The sequence below is a fragment of the Ambystoma mexicanum genome, chromosome 6p (assembly GCF_040938575.1).
Source record: "Ambystoma mexicanum isolate Mex_15411 chromosome 6p, UKY_AmexF1_1, whole genome shotgun sequence".
Taxonomy (NCBI): domain Eukaryota; kingdom Metazoa; phylum Chordata; class Amphibia; order Caudata; family Ambystomatidae; genus Ambystoma; species Ambystoma mexicanum.
Window position 1 is genome coordinate 598,770,625 of NC_090935.1, and position 15,248 is coordinate 598,785,872.

At 41.0% G+C, this 15,248-nt stretch overlaps 1 protein-coding gene across 2 annotated transcripts in view; it reads right to left on the reverse strand.

The window, feature by feature from the left end:
- The window catches only part of PDE8B (phosphodiesterase 8B), a 1,197,077-nt gene that overhangs the window by 321,881 nt on the left and 859,948 nt on the right, over positions 1-15,248 (reverse strand). For both annotated transcript variants that reach the window (XM_069627430.1, XM_069627431.1), the window contains 2 exons: positions 9,672-9,749; positions 3,608-3,684 (listed from right to left, as the gene is read on the reverse strand). In XM_069627430.1, the coding sequence (XP_069483531.1) occupies positions 3,608-3,684; positions 9,672-9,749 (155 nt within the window). The remainder of the gene's footprint in view (positions 1-3,607; positions 3,685-9,671; positions 9,750-15,248) is intronic.

Below are 15,248 nucleotides of genomic sequence, written 5' to 3' on the forward strand. Positions count from 1 at the left end.
GTACTTTCTGTGCCATGCTGAGGGCTAAAACCCGATTGCATAGGGTGCAGGATATCAAATTTTTCCAAAGTGCTATTGAAATTGGACAGATGTCACTTTGTCAACAACCTTCAGGAGAAATAGTGAGTTTGTTATAGGGTGTAGATTGTTTGGATCCTTTGAGTTAAGGTTTTTTTTTTTTTTAACAAATGCCTGATTGTTATCTGTTTGATTGAATCTGGGACCAAGCCGTGGTGAAAGGAAGAGTTCACAAAGTGAACCAAGAAGGGCACAAATATATTAGGGTTACTTAGAATGACGTTAGAGGGCAGAATTCCTCCCTGACAGTGGGTTGGGTTACCAAGTCGTTTGTGAACCATACTTACTGTCAATTTTTGTCCCTGACTAGCTTGGTTTTCAGCAGGGCAACTTTATCCAGAGGGTCGGTTAATTGATTATTGTATATCTTTGCTAACACTTCTGGGGGTCTAAATCCGAGGTAATTTCCATTACCCGTGTTAGACATTGAAGCAAATCGTCTGGATCAATATTTTTCAGGTCTCTGTTGGTGGCTGTTTTAGGTAAGTTGTGGGTCTTTCTGGGATTAATCGGGTAGTGCACAAGACCTTCTATGAAGCAGTGATCAGAACAAGTACAGGGTCTAGTCTTGGTAATGTTCATGTGGACATTCCTAATCGCAACCCAATCCAGGATGTTTCCCCCTACGTGTGTGGGTTCTGTGTTAAGGATGTTAACGTTTAGATTTTTCAGATGTCTTGCCAATTCTTTAGCATCCTTGTCTTCCGAATTGGCTAGCCATCTGTTCAGGTCGCCTAACAGTATAGTGGCACTATTAGGTTTATTAAGAGGAGCCAGTATATGGAGTAGGTCTTCATTAAACTCTGACATCTTGACTGGATGTCGATATACCAGAATGAAATTGATGCAGAAATGAACATTAGGGATACATTTAAAATGGATGATCTCAAATCCTGGGCAACCGATGGGGACCTCAAATAGGTGCCGGTCGGACTTATCCAGGAGAGACACTCCTCCCCTTGTTCCTTGTTGGTGATTTTTACGAAAAAAAACTAAACCCAGGACGGATAGCTAGACTTAAATTTGCGCCACTTGAGAATCTAAGGTTTCAGTTACACACATGACATCTAGGGTATTTTCCTGTATGTAGTCATGAATATTGATAGCATGTTAGTTCAGCAAGTTGGTGTTAAGAAGGGACGACTTAACAGTCGACCTGTCTTGGGTGGCTTGCTCACGCGTAAGGTTTGGTGAGATCTAATCCCCTCCATAGTTATCAATATTTCTGTGGGGAGTTGTAGTTGAGAGATGCAGCGGCTCTAAGGCTACCTTCTTTTTGGGACATCTGTTCTTACTTGCTATGGCATCATAGATGAGGAGACGTGGTCCAGAGGTAATGTAGTAATGTGTTCTTTGAAGTTCAGCAATAGGAGAACACGCCTGATACTTACCAGGTCAGTACATCATAATTTAGCCTCTACAGGCATCTTAACTTCCATTTATTAGAAATATCTTCACCAGAGATAATTTCACAAAGGTGGAGGCTGCTCATTAACTCGGAGGGACATTCCACAAGGCCTTTTGTTCTCTTAGCCTAATCAGTCTTTATGATTAAAAAAGACAAAGCTTATTCATTCCAGGGGGCCCATCCAAATCTCCATGGAAACATACACCTCCTCCACATTAGAACATCTATGCAGGGCTAAAAGAAGAAATTAGCTACTATGTGATTTCACTGGAGAGCTATCCAGCATTGCCTAAGGCAATTCAGTACATCATACAAGTGTGTATGCATGAAAAGCGTATTCACTTCAGCTATATTGACACAGTGTAAGCAATTCCTATGAAATACTATGTCAATGACATGATTCGTTTGTGTTCAACATGTTCTAAATAAGACCCATTTTGCAATTTAAACACAGCTAATTTAATAAAATGATGGTATACTGTGATACTATTCACTTTGAATACCTACCAACATTTTAATGTATAAAATGACAAATGAATACAGAGGCTGGTGCTGTCTTCAACATTAATGGTTTGCTGGGTTGCATCTGGTGCAGGGATTCTTTAGGTTCCAGTGCATTCATCACTTTTGGCTGTGGGTTTAGTATTTAGTTCTAAATTGTCTTGGTGTGTGGTAAACTATGTGCCATGTGTAAAGTTATGTCTCCCATGGAAGTAAGTAACTACCTGCATCTTGCAGCTCCACCCTTTTTGTGATAAATGAAACAATGCACCTGTCTCCAATTGTTTTTGGTTTTCCTCTACAGCTTACTGTTATTTAGAACTTAAACAGTAGGGTGAGGTCTGCTGTATATATCTGGGGAAAAGGGACACCTGGGGTTAGAGAGGATCAGTGGGTATTAGACGAGAGAGAGAGGGGTGCTTTAGGGCCTATTACATTCTTAATAAAAAACCCTGAAACTATCTTAGTGCCTTGAGCCATCTGTGACAATAGTCAAGGGCTTCATTATGCAGGCTATGTTCGTCCAACGGGCACATTTCTGATATTTGTGCTTTGCTGTTTTAATTTATGTTCATATATTTTACTTTTCGTTTGGTTCTTCAGCTTTTCCATCTGTAAATAGAATGTATTAGCTCTATGGTAAATTTTTATGTGGCTGTCTATTGTGTACCTTAAAACAAGGGGACTGCAACCTACAGCTCTCCGGATGTTTTGCACTATGACCCCTATGCTGCCTTACTGTTGGCTATGTGGGGCCCTGCTTTGGATGTATTAGCTTTCTTGCTTTGTTGAGATATCAGAACTCTGCTTATAATCTTAAGGATGCATTAGGAGCAATGTTGTCTTCCCCTTGTCCCTTTAAATGGGTAGTGCTTGTGTATTTTTAATGGGCCTGGCTTACATGTGGTTGGAAGTGCATGTGTAGGAGCGCCAGCGAGCTCGACTCATAGTAGGTCCCACTATATAGCTCTGATAACCATCTGTAGCTTCCACATCTCACAATCAGGACCAATCCTACTCCCTCAGGTTCAATGCCCTCCTACATTCTCTGCATTGTCTAAGCCTATTTCTGTACAACCCTCAGAGGTCACTTGTTTGGGCAACTTTGTATCCTCTGCTTCACCTTTTAGGGCTTTTCCATACCTCACAAGACTCCTGTATCAATCCCTACACCCATGCCTACAATTCTGCTGAATCCTAGTTGCTTTTTACAGATACCATTGGGACACGGAAAGAGAATGATCCATTAACTTCTCTCCACATTATTGTTAGACCTTTAATAGGAAAGATACCAGGCCTGGAGGCAGTCAGAAATCTTTGAAGAATACCTTGCAATGAATAGGCGGTTAATGTAGAAACGTAGATGTGGTAGATTCTACAGTCAAAAATAAGTATTATTTGCACAATTGCATTTATATTCTTATGACTCAGAATTGTTAAAGCACTTCCATTAACGGACACATCTTTAAATAAGCACGCTTAATGCCACACTGGGTGAAACTGAGGGTGGCCCTGAAAAAAATAGAACATGTGCAGGAGACTCAGATTGCACAAGACAACTCTGCAGAGAAAACACTGCTATTTAGGTTTATGGTGAGTCACAAACACACAATGCCACACCTTTGTGATTGGGGCTTCTATTGTCATGGAGTGGATTCGAGCCATTGATGAATACCTCCGATTCTGCAAGCTTGGTGCTAGTGAGAGAAAAATATATACTTGTGAGTGATCCGTTTAGGAGAAAGATCAGCATCAACCTCATGACAATGTTGCACTGGATAACAACATAAACTTTAAGCAATTGGATTACACATGTTTGCCCATAAGATTGAGTGATACAAAAATTAACCATTAATTTTATTGCATGGCAAAAAGGCTTCCCATTATCCATTTCCATTTCTATTTTTTTGTTTATTAACCAGCAACAAGTAAAAGACAAACCAACCACTCCCAGAATTACCCATGGTTAGATGCTCAGTACCCAGCAGTATCTTTCAACAAACAGCTTTTCATCAACCCCATAGGAGTCCCAGAAGAGCACAACAATCTTCTTTTCTTGTTCTCTCACTATTGATATTAGATAAGTATTATTCTCATTATATTTCAAATGGGTACATTCTGAATTGGTTTACTGGCAGACCACTCTATTTCCCATGATCTCTTGTCAGGGCCCCAGGCCCATCAGACCTTTTTTCTCCAACCAACCACTGCATGCTTGCCTTCCAATGGTTTTCTTGCTCACTGCATCCATTCTACTTGAGTTTCTGGCCTTCTACATCTCTTCCATACCCTGCAAAGGGGCTTGCATCCTCTCGCAGAACCATCTGCACGGCCTAGCTCTTCCCTGAGTCTTGTGTGCTAGTGTGATCAGGGAAGCTCTTGGCGTTGAGAACAGACTTCTCTTCAATTAGATAGGCTTCAATTAGATAGGCTGACAACATTTACTGGGCCTTAATCTTTGCGATCCTCAGCATCCCTAATACTAGCAATAGAGTAAATAATGTATCTCAGTGTTTCAAAGTGAGAAGTGACACAAGGGGCCTCATTAGGACCCAGGCGGTAAGGGGTTTACGGCGGCGTAAACAGCGCCGACCCTTACCGCCTGATACCGAGGTCCCTTAGCGCCATGGAGGATTTAACACCTGCTTTTAGCAGGTGTTAAAATCCATGGCGCTAAGGGACCTTGTTGTTAATTACGCCACCGTAATTTACGGTGGCGTAATTAACGCCTTCCCCACTCCCATTATGCCCTATGGGGCAAAAATGGGAATGGGGAAGGGTAAATGGGGATTGGGGACTTACCGCCCCGCCAACCTCGGAATGGGGCGGTAAGTCCGCCAACCACCATGGCGTAAACGTAGTTTACGCCATGGTGGTAAAGGTACGACCCAGGTGGTAACTTACCGCCTGGGTCGTAATGAGGCCCAAGATAAGGGTGCACCTTCGCCTTTCTATGTTTTGCTATAGCTGTGGAACGCCCTGCCTGAAGAAAAATGTATATTTTACCTGGAGATACATATTTCTATGAATATTTCAGACATCTACAAAGGTCACTTTCCCAAACCGTACACTATTATTCGCAAATAATTGGTGCTGTGAAGAAGACGTACTATCTCCTGGTTAGGTAGGATCCAAATGAACACGCTCCTTCACCAGGTGTATTTTTCTCCAGGCAGTGCCAACACCGTCACCCAAATATGAGCTACAGAAACTGCAGAAAGACATGCTATATTTCATATGAGGGAGAAGAGCGGGATCTCCAAAAAGGTAGTTATGTCAGTCATGGAGAGGGGGGCCTTCAATGTCCGGATACGGGCAAATACTATAAAGCATCCCAGTTGCAAAGCCTAAGGGAATGGTACAACGTGGACTCCTTTAAAGAATTGTAGGTCAGATAAATTCAGCAGTTACTTAAGTTTCTCTTTAGCAAGCTGTCTGTCTTACCAAACAAACAAGTCCATTATCACTCCACCTTAATTCAATAACTAGATCAGTGTTAGAGGTGTAGGACCCTCTACTGAGTTCTTAAAGGCTTACTTGTTTCCCTTTTCCTCTAACCCATTCTATAACCCTGTGCTTTTCATTCTTCGTGCAAATACATGGTTTTACATCTAAGGCCTACATGTGAACTGAGAAATTAAATCTTTTCAGACTTCCAAACATGATTTCCACCTGACTAAACAATTACACCTCCAATATTTCCATTGACTAATACAAGTGCCAATTAGGAAGGAAGCAACTTGACCACTAACATCTTTTCACAAATGTATTGGTCAAAGTTCCTCAACCAGGGGCCAGATATCCTCAAATCCCTCTTTCTCCTCTATTCCTCTCCAATAGTAAAATTGACTTTCATGAAAGCCTGGAAGAGTCGATTGGGGAGACTTCTATCAGACCAGTACTCTAGAGAGAGGGCCAATGGCTCCTAGCTGTTCAATCAATATAATGAAATTGCACATACATTATTCTGTCAATGGTATATGACCCAAAAAAGACCGTGGCTAGGAGGTTGGGGCTCTTGGGAAATTTGAAGGGAGTTTGTGGGCAACCTGGTTCCCTGATTGACATATGGTGGGAGGGCCCCAAACTAAAACCCTTTTGGCAGGATGTACATCATTTTAGAGGTGATAGATGAGGTGTTCCTGTGGAACCCTGGGGAGGTCCTTCTTGGACTTATGATTGTGCAGTCCAACCATCTGCAGTCAATTAAAGGCAAAATCATAACCACCATCATCCTGGTGGAGAATCTAGTAATTCGGGCCAAGTGGAAGCTGACGGATACTCCCAATATTAACTTGTGGTGGCAACAGCTGTGTGACATCGTTTAGGTCTGGAAAACATTGTGATGGATCTAGCAGACGGTAAAGCTGCTTTACAAGTTAAATTACAACCTCTAGTGACCTTAGTATTGGAGCATGGGAACTCCCATGGCTGACGCGTCTGAGAGCTCTACATTTATTTGGGTTTTATAGCATCTCAGTGTCTGAGGGAACGGCACAGTAATCTTTCTTCGATTTACTCCCATGCCATTTTTCTTGGAAAAATACACAAATGATTGTAGCTTTGATTATGATTTCATTTTGAGGAGGGCCCTTTATATACCTGCCTATTTTACTTATTGTCAGATGATACCTATTTCACTCATTTTACCGTGGTTTCCGAGTTCAGATACTCCATTGCAAGTGGGCGGTGTGCAATCAGAGTTTGGTGAGAGAGAAGTTGTAATGTTTACAATATAATATTTTTTTCCCTGTCGATATGTTTTACATTGACAAATTCATCAGTTTACACCAAAGAAAGTTTTTCATAAAACTGTTTTAACACAGATTTTATTTCATGCTCAGGTGCTGGTGCCCAATGCTCCTCAAGCTGTTAAAAAGGTGCCAAAGAAGTGACAAAACCTTCAGCGGCAGATACCACTAAATGCTCCCTATCCCATATTGGCACCCGGATTAATGGGCTTGGACAAGAGTGTGCAACAAGCATTTAAGAGATACTAGATGAGCTGTCCTCAACCTTTTTGGAATAGGATAAAAAAAAAGGGACACAAATCATATAAATGGAACTTGTGGTTGTAAAAATGCTTCATCTCTCCAATAAAAGATTTGTTGTTGTAAAAGAATATTGCAATAAATGACTTTTCCTAATGATTAACTACACAAACATGATATTTATGGTCACTGTTTTGGAATGAGCAAAAACAAATATTATGACCGGTGTAAATGCTGGACATCGGTGCAGCTTCTCAGTCAGGCAACAAAGCACTAGTATTCTGAACTAAGTTATGGTGCTTACACCAACCAATAATTCATGGAATTGAATGTGGGATTATGCAATCATTTTGTACACCTTGACAAATAAGGGATGTGCTGCCACTGGGCAAACTGAGACCACATTATTCATGCAAATATGCACATTTTGGAAAGTAAGTATTTGTGTATGTGTATTCCTAAATCTGTACGTAGGAATGCAATTAGTAAATATCCAGATTGTGGCCATGAATGAATTTTACATATGCCCAATTGGAAGTCTCACATGAACATGAGTATTTCTTTAGTAAATGGAGTATGGTACATCTGATTGCAGTCTCTAAACTGCTTCCCTAAAGAAAAACGACACACAAAAGGCTGAGTCATGGAGAAGTGGCCTGGAGGGACGCTGAAAGAGGCAGTGGGTCTGGTAAAGGTGAGTGTTGGGGGTGAGCGGAGTGTGGAGGTGAGGCTGCGCAAATGGATGAAAGGTCTGGGGGCCCAAAATGGACAGGAGGAAAGATAGCGGAAGCAAAAGTCCAACCTTTTGGTGGAGCAGTCTTGAGAGGCTTCCTTCCACAACATCTGTCTATTGTCTGCGCGGTTAGGGCCTTGAAACGTTTACTCATATGGGCCATTTTGTTCAACGCAGAGATTTGAACCTTGTCCAAGACAAATTATTTTGTTAATAGATAAAAAGCAAGATGAGAAAAACAGGCCTGTGGTTTGGATTGTCAACCGGGTCAGCAAGTAATCCCGGATCACTCACTCGATTCTAGTGAGTCAATATCTGGCAATGGGATATAAAGAGGGGCCTGGACTTCCTGTAAAAAGCCCTGACAGAAATGTTAGAGAGTGGGAAATAGGCCTACACTTCTTCTATGTGCCACGTTCTGCATCCGTTGTGAAAAGCACCTTTCCATAGAGCAACAGGATGACCTTCAGTGCCACCATCAGGTCATACCCCTTGCCAGTAGCCACATTCCTAATGCGACTCCTCCGTCCACACCACAGAAATGCCAATGTTTCTAGTAGCCTCAAGGAATGAAAAGGAGCATCCCCAAACCGCCTGTTATTGTGAACTGGCACCAATTGAGACAAGAACCTTAGGAGCTGGTTCACAGGAGCAAAATTGGCTAAGTGAACGTGCACTCCTAAGCATGTATTGACAAGTATGTTTTTCTTTATTGGATGTATAACACATCACAGTCAAAAGAAATGTTATCAAGGTGCAAACACTTATTCTTTTAATGTTCAGTAAAACGCATGACAGAGGTATGCAAAGCCATCAGATTATCAGAAAATCCAGGTTTTAATAGCTTTACGAAAAGCAAGCAAACTATTGATGGAACGAATTTGAATGGGAAGGCTATTCCAAAGGCAAGGGGCCGAAACCTAAAAAGCTCTGAGTAACCAGTAGCAGATGCTCTTTTGAGCGGACAGCTCTCCTAGGCTGTTAATGAATACTTTTCTTTTCCAGGTAAGGAGGAGCCAGGCCATGCAGGCATTTTAAAGTGGAACATACCACTTTAAACTTAATCCTGGCAGAGACAGGGAGCTGTATTTGTCCACATTAGGAAACGTGGCCTGATCGTGAAAATTGTTCGATCAAAGGAATTGCTGCATTTTCACTTTTTTGCAAACGGTTGATTGGATAATCTGAAATCGCCAGGCAGAGGGAATTACAATAGTCTTGATTAGGGAACCCCCCACCCCTGGGCAAGAGTTTTTGGTCCAAAATGGAAGGGCTTGTAAAAGAAGGCGTAATGTCAAGATTTAACAGATTTATTTCGAAATCCAGGTTCAAGTCATGTGACCAATGATAGCCCAGATGTTTACTTGAGATGCAAATGACAATGGTAAATGAAATAATGAAGGGAAGCAGTGTGATTTCATCGGCTCCGTGAGCTTTTTTTTTGGACCCAAGAATAAAATCTTCATTTTGTTTGGCTTTAATTGAAGAACATTTTCTAACAAGTACATGAGGAAGCTCCCACAGCTTTGTCGCTAGTCCCTTTGACCCCACCCCAGTCAATACCTACATGGGTGATCCCAATTACTATGCTTACCAGTTTTTAAAAAAAACATTGAAACCTACATTGTTAATTTTTTTTACAAAATATCTTATTAATAATGTGACTCCAATTGCTTAAATATTTGGTTATTGACATATTTTTAAACAGCTCTACATTCTTCAGTATTTGTTTTATCCTTTTTCTTTTTTCGATACTTACTAATAAGTAAACAGCACTCTAGAGCTTGTATTTAATAAACACACCAAGCTCATCAGTAACAATTACATTTATTTGAATATCTCACAATCATGCATACGCCACTCAATAAATTGTTCCCAAAAGGAGGATTTGCCAGCCAGGGTCTCAATAATCCATTAGACACATGCATGCTACAAGGCAAGTATTAGATGCATTCCTCACCATCACTGCTCCTCGATGTTATTGATTTAGCATCCAGGGATTCTTTCCTCCGACTTTTGTGCCTGAATGAGTGAGATTCTACAAATAAAAAATCATGTGAACGTTATATATGAAGACATGAGCAACACAACATAGTAGACATTAACATGTATTTTAAGGTCTGCGCTAAATGGTCCAGCAAGTAAGTATATTTGATTCTTTGTTCAGCACTCAGTAGGTTTGCACTTCATAAGTCATGCACTTACATACATAGGGCCTCATTCTGAGGTGGGCGCAAAGGGATACCGGGCACCGGTAATGACACCGGTGCCGGTAATCCCTTGGCGCCCTATTCCGAGGTCCCTTAGCGGGTCCCTCCCTTAACACCTGGTTTTACCAGGCGTTGTGGGCGGGACCCGTTAAGGGATATCGGGGTCAATAACGGTACCGCAGTTTGCGGTACCGTTATTGACGCCTTCCCATTGAGCCCTATGGGGGCTCAAATGGGAATGGGGAATGGCTTTTACAATGGGGACTTACCGGTCCCACCAAGGTTGGACTGGACTGGTAAATCCCCACTGAACGAGGGCGGACATGGTCCCGTTATTGGTGCTAGTCATGGCGCTAGTAGCGCCATGACTAGCACCAACCTCGTAATGAGGCCCATACACTGCAGTAACAGGCAGTCAACGTTATAGCTCCTCTTGGGAAATATACTTCACCATATAGAGAAAAAAACAACCTCACTCTTGAAACTTTGCTAATTATAGTAGATTTATACTTTTTCATTACCACTTCTCAAATCAAATGCAATCTGATTATTGGGCAAAAAACTCTTCCCCCACGAAAGTGTTAAGCCACTTTCTTAATTCTTGAATTTCAACATTAAGATGGTTCAAATTGCGTGCTATTCTGAAAGGATACATTTCAGATGTACGGGTACGATCCTAATTGGAAGGCGCTAAAGTCTTAGGGAAAATGTGACAAAGGGAGGCTAATACTAGTGGGTATTGTGAACCCTAAAATGCGGCATTGACAATGGATTGTACCCGATATTACAGACACGCAAGACTTGCTTACTGGGACTCTTTGACCTTTCCATAGCTCAACTATTCCGAGCATTCCTACTAGAAACACGGTCCTTATCATTTGTTCTAATCTGAACGGCCTTGAGAACGACCTGGTGGGTCGAAACACGTGTCGGTTGAAGACCTTATTCTGTACATCAATAAATATAATACTTTTTATATTGAGATTGTGGAATTAATGAATTGATTATATCAGAATATAGGACCTCATTGTGGGAGGGCGCAGACACCCCATACACAGCTAATATCTACTATTCTGAAAGGATTCCTACCCCGCTCTGTCTGTACTTCAAGGATCATGTACAACAATTGCTTAATATGTACGAGAAATAGAGAGAAAAATTGAAAGGGCCTCTGCTCATAAGAATGAAATCCCTGCTCACCAACTGCTCCTTTACCTCAAGTCCTGTTCTCTTTGGAAATTAAGCAGGAATACTTAGATACATGCAATAATATTTGAAATGATGCTAGGTGAAAGGAAAGCATACAATATTAGCAGGAATACATCCTCTGTTGGATCATGCTGATAAAGGCAGCCTTGTTGGCCTTTGGGATTGACATACTTATAGAAGAAGGCGTGTATCAAAGATCAATGCCTGCCGGTTGACTTCTCTGTGGATCCTTTAGGATATTCCTCTGTTACCTAGTTCGATGCAGAGGTATATTACTATTGGTAATTTATTCTCAGTTGTGGAGTGAAACCGCACAAGGTGATATTATCGCCCTAGGTGATGAGAATACACAGACATCCTGAGCACCCCGCTTCTAAGACCTCAGACCCCAGAGCAAACCATGTTTTAAGCCCACACACAAAAACATAATCCCATCACCTAGGGCAAATATCCCACCTTACATTTCTGTCTGTCACTCTCTCTATATAGTATATATATTAATAAACACATATAGAGAGAGAGTGACAGAGACAGAAATATAAAGTTACTCTACCCCAAAAATGATAAGGTCTGCAAACATTTGAAACACCAACATTTGTTAACAGGCAAATACAAACTAGTGGAAACAGTGTATTTCCAAGAGAACATGTTACTTTATTACTTTAAAACAACATTACAAACAACTTTATTTAAACCTTTACTCACTCTTGCGTGTACATTTGTATTAATGTGCAAACATGGTAACGTGTTAATTTTGGGTGTAAGTGCTTAAAAATCATTTTGCTATACAATACATTTTTATTGGTGTGGGCATTTGTTTTATGCAATAATGGATGCAGATGAATTACTTATCCTTGTAGTGCATGATGTTTGTGTGCGGGTGCGTATCTGTGTGTATACATTGTGATTTGATTCCTGAGGTTTTCAGTTTTTAACTCGGGAATAGTTTTATTATGAACATTTATGTATGCTTTGTTTTTATATTGATTTTTTGCATTCTATCTATACATTCCATATATGTATGTGGTTGTATATATATTAAATATGTTGATAAATGTATATTAGTGGCAAAATCTGTGTATTGGTATTGTTTATTGCCAAATGTGGAAAAGGGAGACAGTAAATGTGGCGGTAAGGTTGAATGTAATATTGGTATCACATGTGTAATGAAATTCCATTTTAGAAGTTAGATGCCATTTTGAAATGGCGGCCTAGTGTGATGTTTATACTAGTACAATTACATTCAGTCCCGAGGGTTGGAAGTGTGTGCATCCGTTCTTTGCTCGCAGCCCCTGGTAGCTTTGCAGAAGGTTAATTTCTTGAATACTCACACACACAGTTCTTTATTATGTCTTATCTGAAGTGCATGCAACCCAGAAGGAAATGTGCCCTACAAGGCCAAGAGAGGGCTGGAATGGGTCTTTGATAAGATATTCCACAAGAAAGGGGGCTGAGGGCTTTAGCCTTCACCATCCAGATCTATAAGTTATAGCGGCCCGCAACACCCATGCCCCGGACACAAACATTTATGTACACTGACTAGCCCAAAACCCCTGGTCATAAAACTGTAAAGTGACCAATCGATCAAGAAGATCAGAGAGCAGAGCGGCTGCCCCCATCATTAGTTCATGTGATTTATGCTGCAAGGTTGCCAGGGGAGAAGGTAAGAAATGTATGCCACGGGTGGGAATGTTGAGGAGGCGCTGACGTGTCTGGGATTGGAGCTGGGGTTCAGGTAGTTCTGAGAAAGTTATCACAACCTTCAAAGTAGCCGCCACGCTCATTGCCTTGGTACAGGTGCATTATAGAAGCAAATAAATAATGACTTGTGTAACTAAAATTGCCAATTAGAGCCATTGTACCTGATGACGAAAGACGAAGATCCCTACATGGAAGAAGATGGACAGAAGATGCTGGGACCAATTGCCTGGCATATGTGTATAGGGTCACACCAACCAGCTACCTGGATGTGTAACCTATGTGAGTTACGTCACTTGCAACACTGTGAACCTTTATAAACCATTGTTTGGGCTGCTTTTGTCAGAGCGCTCCGTGGCAGCAGAGTTCTTTGCTGGCATGTACTTGCATTTATTGTGAGCAAAAACCTTGTTCTCCTTGCAAGAGGTGAGCTGGGCCTTTTTCTCTAGTGGGTTTTATTTTTTCTGGTGTGTAGGGCTCACTCTACACACTTACTTTACACTTTTATGAATACATCTATTTTGTATTTTTTCGTATTTCGTTTATTTTTATTAAGCTCTGTATGCCAAAGCGTTGGACAAATATCACACCAGGCAGGGGTGTTGCTAGGTGTTGAAAAGATCCGGGGCTGCGCTAATGTCGGGATCGTCGGGACTCGGGGCTAGTTAGCCTTTGGTTGTAGTACCTATCTTCTATCCGGGGCTACAACCAAAAGACCCAGGGCTATAGCCCCTTAAGCCCCCCCCTAGCAACGCCTCTGCACCACGGTACAATACAATGTTCATAATATGATGAACTCAATTACAAAAGATGAGCATTAAGAGCAGAACGGAAAGATGAAAACGAAGTTATAAAACGTAGAGAAAGAGGAAGTGCGTTCCACTGTAATGTAAGTAAAGAAAAAGAGTGGAAACGAGACTGAGCACAAGGAGGAAGTGGAACCGTTACAAGAAAAAGAGACAGAGCAAATAGTTGAATTTGAGAAGAGAGTAAAAGGACAGCCATCCCAGAGAAGATAAAAATGAAGAAATAGAATCACGAGGAGAAAGAGAACAGAGGAGACAAGTAGAGAAATTCAAAATATATTTAAGAGGAGCCAGTCACCACAATAAAACAGATGAGAAAAAATTAAAGAAGAAATTAAGAGTTTTCAGCATTGAAGCTCTAGTCTTGCAGATGTTAAATAGATAAAAATGACATAGGCATGAGAGCAAAGAAATATGATGAGAGAATGAAAGCTCAGAATCAAGATAAAGACCCTGATTATGGGCAGAAAGAGAAAAGGAAGCAACAAGAGTGGAAAAGAAGTAAAAGTTGGGGGAGAAAGAGGAGGCATTGTTGATGACAGAAAGAAAAGAACTTGTGTTTTTACAGAATCCAGAACCAAATAGCGATCAGCCATCCAAACATAAATAGCCTAAGTCCTCGGCCGAGTCCTCGGAAAACCCATGGAGAAGAGGGACAGTGATAGGAAAGAATGATGACAGAGCCACGGAATGACTAGTGGAAGAAGAAGTAGAAGGAGGAGAAGAAGAAGGGACAGAGAGCAACAACTTTCATGGAAAAATAAGATGCAGGATCAGTGCCAGAAAGAGAAGAACTAGAAGTAATGTCAGGAGGAGAAAGTAAATGAGAAAGAGTCAAAAAATGACCACGAGGATGAGAAGACTGAGATTGAAGTAATTCAGAATAGAAAAGACATTAGCAGCAAGTAGAGCTTCATCATAAAACAGAATGATATGACGACAGCGCCAGAGAATCAGTGTCAGAGTGAGACTTCTTCCATCAACGCTCCAAACGGCAAAGAGTTTGCTGCATTGTGCGAAGTTGTAGGGTAGTCCAAGGCTGTGAAGGCTCCGGAGTAGGAACAAAAGAAGCAGTAACTAGAGAATCAAGTGAGGAAGAAAGAGAAGACGAAAGTTGAATAATCACATCAACAGCAGGAAGAGATTGCAAATGGGGGATAAGAAGGGAGTGTAGAAATACAGGAAGAAACAAATAAAAGAGTATTAAAAGCACAATGATCAAGACTGAAAGAAGTAGTACAAGGAGAAAAATTAGCAAAAAGAAAAGAAGGAAAGATAGAAAAATGAAGAAGAAAATGATCAGAGGAATATACTGAAACAGCCGACACAGAAGACAAAGATAACGGAGAATAAAAGATGAGAACTAATTGAGAGCCAAAGACATGAGAGGGAGGAGAACAAATCGGAGTAAGATTACAAGAATCAAGGATAGAAAGAAGGAGAAGCGATGCATGAGTAGTAGAGAAAGGAAGATTAAAATCACCCAAGAAAGAAATGGAGTAGGAGAAGGTAACACAGCGGATAACAGGGCATCAGGATCAACAGAGAATGAACTAATTGGACCTGGAGGACAATAAATCAATTAAAGAGCGAATAAGGTTTAACAAACGTTTT